At 49.9% G+C, this 4,134-nt stretch overlaps 1 protein-coding gene across 1 annotated transcript in view; it reads right to left on the bottom strand.

The window, feature by feature from the left end:
- Nucleotides 1-950: 950 nt before the first annotated feature.
- CTTNBP2NL (CTTNBP2 N-terminal like) overlaps nucleotides 951-4,134 on the bottom strand; it is a 19,308-nt gene continuing 16,124 nt past the window's right edge. The window contains exon 6 of the mRNA XM_009639397.2: nucleotides 951-4,009. Within this exon, the coding sequence (XP_009637692.1) occupies nucleotides 3,446-4,009 (564 nt within the window). The 3' untranslated portion in view covers nucleotides 951-3,445. The remainder of the gene's footprint in view (nucleotides 4,010-4,134) is intronic.

The following is a 4,134-nucleotide window of genomic DNA, read 5'->3' on the forward strand; positions in this document are numbered from 1 at the left end:
CACGCCAGTTCTGCCTCCGGCCCGGGCAGGGCTCCTCCCCGGGCGCTGCTGGAGAGGACGGTTGCAGGAGGGAAGCCGTGCTCCTTCGGTGGCCTCTGCTGTCGGCCATCGCTCCCGCAGGACTCCTCTGAGATGCCGGCGAGCCTGAGGACAGGCACAAAGCTTCTTCACGGGCTGTTGCAAAACCTGTTCAGCTGAATCGATGTAAAGATAAGAAAATCGGGTCACTATTGAGGTATATATTAGGGAGACAAAGCAGCCGAGGACTCTTCCCCATGGCTGGGCTGGGAGGCACCTGGAGCAGCCCCCCAGTTCCTGGCACAGACACGCTGCATCCCAGGGCAAGGGGACCTTTCCGTAGCCAGTGCCTTCACCGGGCTGGGACACGCAGCTGCATCCCGTGACGTGACCGAGCCGTGACCCTCCGCGGCAGAGGGGCTTCCATCGGAAATTCTGTATCCTGCTTGAAAAACAAGCAGCAGGGCACCGGCACACCTACGCCCTCCCCCAAACCCAACGTGTTTGTTAGTACCATACCCCCAAAGCAACACCAGTTTAATATCCTTAGACTGTGGCAAGGAGGAAAATTGTTCTCACTTAATAATGCCGAAATGCCATGGCTCTCCGGAGCCAGAGAACCTCCCAGGGGACAGCGCCGCGGGATGCGGATGGACCAGCGATACAGGCGGGCTGCGGGAGCCACAACCGCTCATCATCGATTGTCATCCGAAGAGATCTGCTTCCTTCTGGCATGTCAGGGCGTACATTAAAGCTCCGGTTTCCACGGGAGTGCAGGCACCCAGCTACCACCCCCGGGACCGCTCCCTGCCAGGCAGCCCCGGTCCACACGCAGCCCCGACTCCAAACATTCTCTCTTAAGCAATTTGCACATCTTAAAAATAAAATCCTTTATTGATAATATGAATGTTTAACATGTTTAATGCCGTCAGCTATAAAAATGATTAAAGACTTCAGCTTGGTACATTTGGCTTTACAAATTTACAAAGTGTTAATGAATTAATACTAGTGTATGCGTTCTGCACTTCATGACACTCCATTAGCCAGTGACAAACTCTGCAACAACGTCTGCTTATAACAGAGGTGAGTTATAGAATATCTAGTTGCTTCCACACAGAACTACATCGACAGTTAAATACTAACTCTACGCGTCTCACTGAATTAGTTGGATCCATTTTAGTATCTTGTGCTTAGTTTCTCTCAGAAGATAGGCTACGAGCAAAAATACATTCTTTTGCATACCCCTTCCCATTTGTATTTCAGAGGAACCAGTACTCAGTGCATTTCCTAACAGACTTCATCATAGCATTTCTCTCTCTCTAGAGCTATGGATAAAGAAAGGGATAATACCATTTAGATTAATGTAAAAGCAAAGAAACGCGTTAAAGCAGTGTATACAAAAGCCTCACTTTTGAATCGAAGTGATACATGGGCCAAAGTCCACCTGCCCATCAGGAGGAAAAATCTGCTGTGGATACTTAAAAAAAGTAATAAATGTGCTTCCAAAAGTCACCGCCCCTTCATCTCCAGGCTGCCTCTCTCCCCCTGCTGTTCCTACACAGCCCGTGCTGCGGAGCAGGAACAACATCACCTACCACCACCATTTAAAAGGCTGCCGAAAGGTCTGCGACCACCTCTTGCTCTGGCCCAAATACCGGCCACGGCCGCGCGGGAGGACAGCGGGGCCGCCTCAGACCAGGGCCACCTCAGCGCAGCAGCGGAGCTCCGTGTCCCACCAAGGGGACTCGCAGCCAGCAGGAACCCATCAGGGTACAGCAGTGCACCCCCCCAGGTGGGGGGGATCGTCCCTAAAGGTGGACATATTTTGTCTAATTAAATATGGAAAAACACCAACCTCTCTGGCAGCGGGAGGCTGTGCTCTGCGTAAACGTGACGCTGCCGCAGAGGGAAACGCTGAACATGGAGTGACGCTGAGCAGCAAGGCCAGCTTCTAAATTCAGGATCAGTTCACTTAAACCACCCGAGACAACTAACTCAGGGCTGTGCTCTCAGCCTCTGACCTGCGCTGCGTTTGGCTTCTATTTCTCACCGCAGGGACTCAGAAAACCAACCGTGCTGTGCGGCTGAGCCATGGGCAGCACGGGCGGGCTGCACCGCCTGCAGCAAACCCTTCTGCACAGGAGCCGGTTGCTTCTCCCCTCTTGGGCTCAAATAATTTTTTCACACACATGATTTGCCTCAAACTTTGGCAATTCCCAAGTGCTTTTTTTTTTTTTTTAATCTCAATGAATTCCCACATTTTCTTCACGTTAGGCAGAACATCAAGAATAGATAAAGGTTTTCCTAATGCACTGTGTTTAGTATGTATGCGTGTGAAACTACTTACACATATATACATACTCAGTTCCACGCCAGTAACGATTTGGTTCCATATTTGCAGCCAAGATCCCACGGCTAACTAGCGGGTAAAATCCAGGTCAGCCAGACACAACTGATAGAGATGAGGAACAAAATTATTGCTTTTGTTTATAGTAGAAGATCCCATGTTACTGTTGCAAAAAACCGGTATCATATGGACTAGTGATTTTTTTTTTTTTCAAGTAATAGCGAGATCTTTGTCAAGTAATAGCAAGATCCTTTTCTCAGAAGTTCTACACACGACAGTAGAATGCTTGAAGAGCTTGAAAATTCAAGGTGACGCACCAGACACCAGAGTTCAGCCACTTAAAGCACGCGGGCACCCCTGCGGAATGGGCTACAGGGGAGCAGAGGCAACGGCGTGGCCAACGAGTACTGTGAGAAAAGCGATCTGGATTGTATCACGGCCAAATTTTACCCCAAGAGACCCAGGCGTGCTCCTTCAAACAGCTAGGAGCCGTGTCCTGAAGGGCAAAGCGTGGCTGGCGGCGTGGGTCTGGTGGTCACCTTACAGAATGTGAAGCACATTTGCTAACTTACTTTAGCAAATGGGAAGAATTAAAAAGAAAACCAGTGTTGGTTTCAACATTCAGGACTCACAGAAGAATTTGTTTCTGCAGCTAGATGGTCCCCCCCTCGCCTTGTCCAGAGAATCACATTCATATTGCAGGCTTAGTTCAGGCACTTTTTAGAAAATGTTCATCTGGAGTAAAAAGTCTGCAAAAGTTATTTCTGCATAATTTAAAAGTAGCATTTCAGTCCCATTAGAGCTCGGTAGTCAGGTCCCACCACGTGATATGGTTCTCGTTATCTCTAATGATTTGACTGTTGCCATGAGACATTTTGAGGCTACTGTATAGCTGTAGTTAAGGTTTCTTCATAAACAAAAATATTTTCCTAGCTATTACAAAAGGAAAAAAAAAAATATACTAAATGCTTTATACAGACAGAATCTGCTACTATGGAAATAAATAACATGGAGTGGAAAAACAGTGTCTTAGCTCTAGGGTGCTAAGCCATGGAATGTCACATTCACATTTTCTGGAGACTAGCTGCTAGTTGGCAGCAGCAGCTCAGCGTCCTTGCCGTTGGACACTACGGTATTGTTCGAGCAGCTGCCGGCCACATCCATGGGGGCACCCAGAGAGGGGGCCGGGGAAGAGGTTTTGGTTAGCGGAGTAGGAGCAGCAGGTGACTGAGCGAGGCCGGGTTTCTTTGGAGGAATGGGTGGAGGGTTCCCTCTTTCTGCTCTAGGAATGGTTGGGGACTTAATTCCAGGAGACAGTGGGCTTAGCGGACTGGAACCCTTGCCAGGGCTTGGAGAGTGGCCAGATTCGTTTTTGGGGCTCACAGCATTTGCCAGATTTCGGTAGTCCGTGCCAAAAGGTGAGCTGTTAGGGGAGACAGGTTTGATAGGTCCCTGCTGGCTGGTGAATCTGGAAAGGACCTGAGTGACCGTATTGCGGGCCAGCTGCTTGGCGGCGGAGTTATCTGCTAGAGTAGGAGACAAATCCCGTGACGGTGGGCTCTGCAAACCACTCGACTGATGGTCCTGTTCCGCTTGAGACTGAAACTTGTGCCGAGCTGCATGGAAACGTTGATTGATCCCCACCTGGTAGGATGACTGGTAACCGGGGCTGCTCGCTGAAGCTCCCACTAAGCGCTTGGTCAGAACTGGTGAGGAGCAAGGAGAAGGTGTCAGCGAGGAGGCAGCCGTGCTGCTGGGAGACAGGGAGG

This window comes from Egretta garzetta, unplaced genomic scaffold (assembly GCF_000687185.1).
Source record: "Egretta garzetta isolate BGI_Z169 unplaced genomic scaffold, ASM68718v1 scaffold245, whole genome shotgun sequence".
In the NCBI taxonomy this organism is placed as follows: Eukaryota; Metazoa; Chordata; class Aves; order Pelecaniformes; family Ardeidae; genus Egretta; species Egretta garzetta.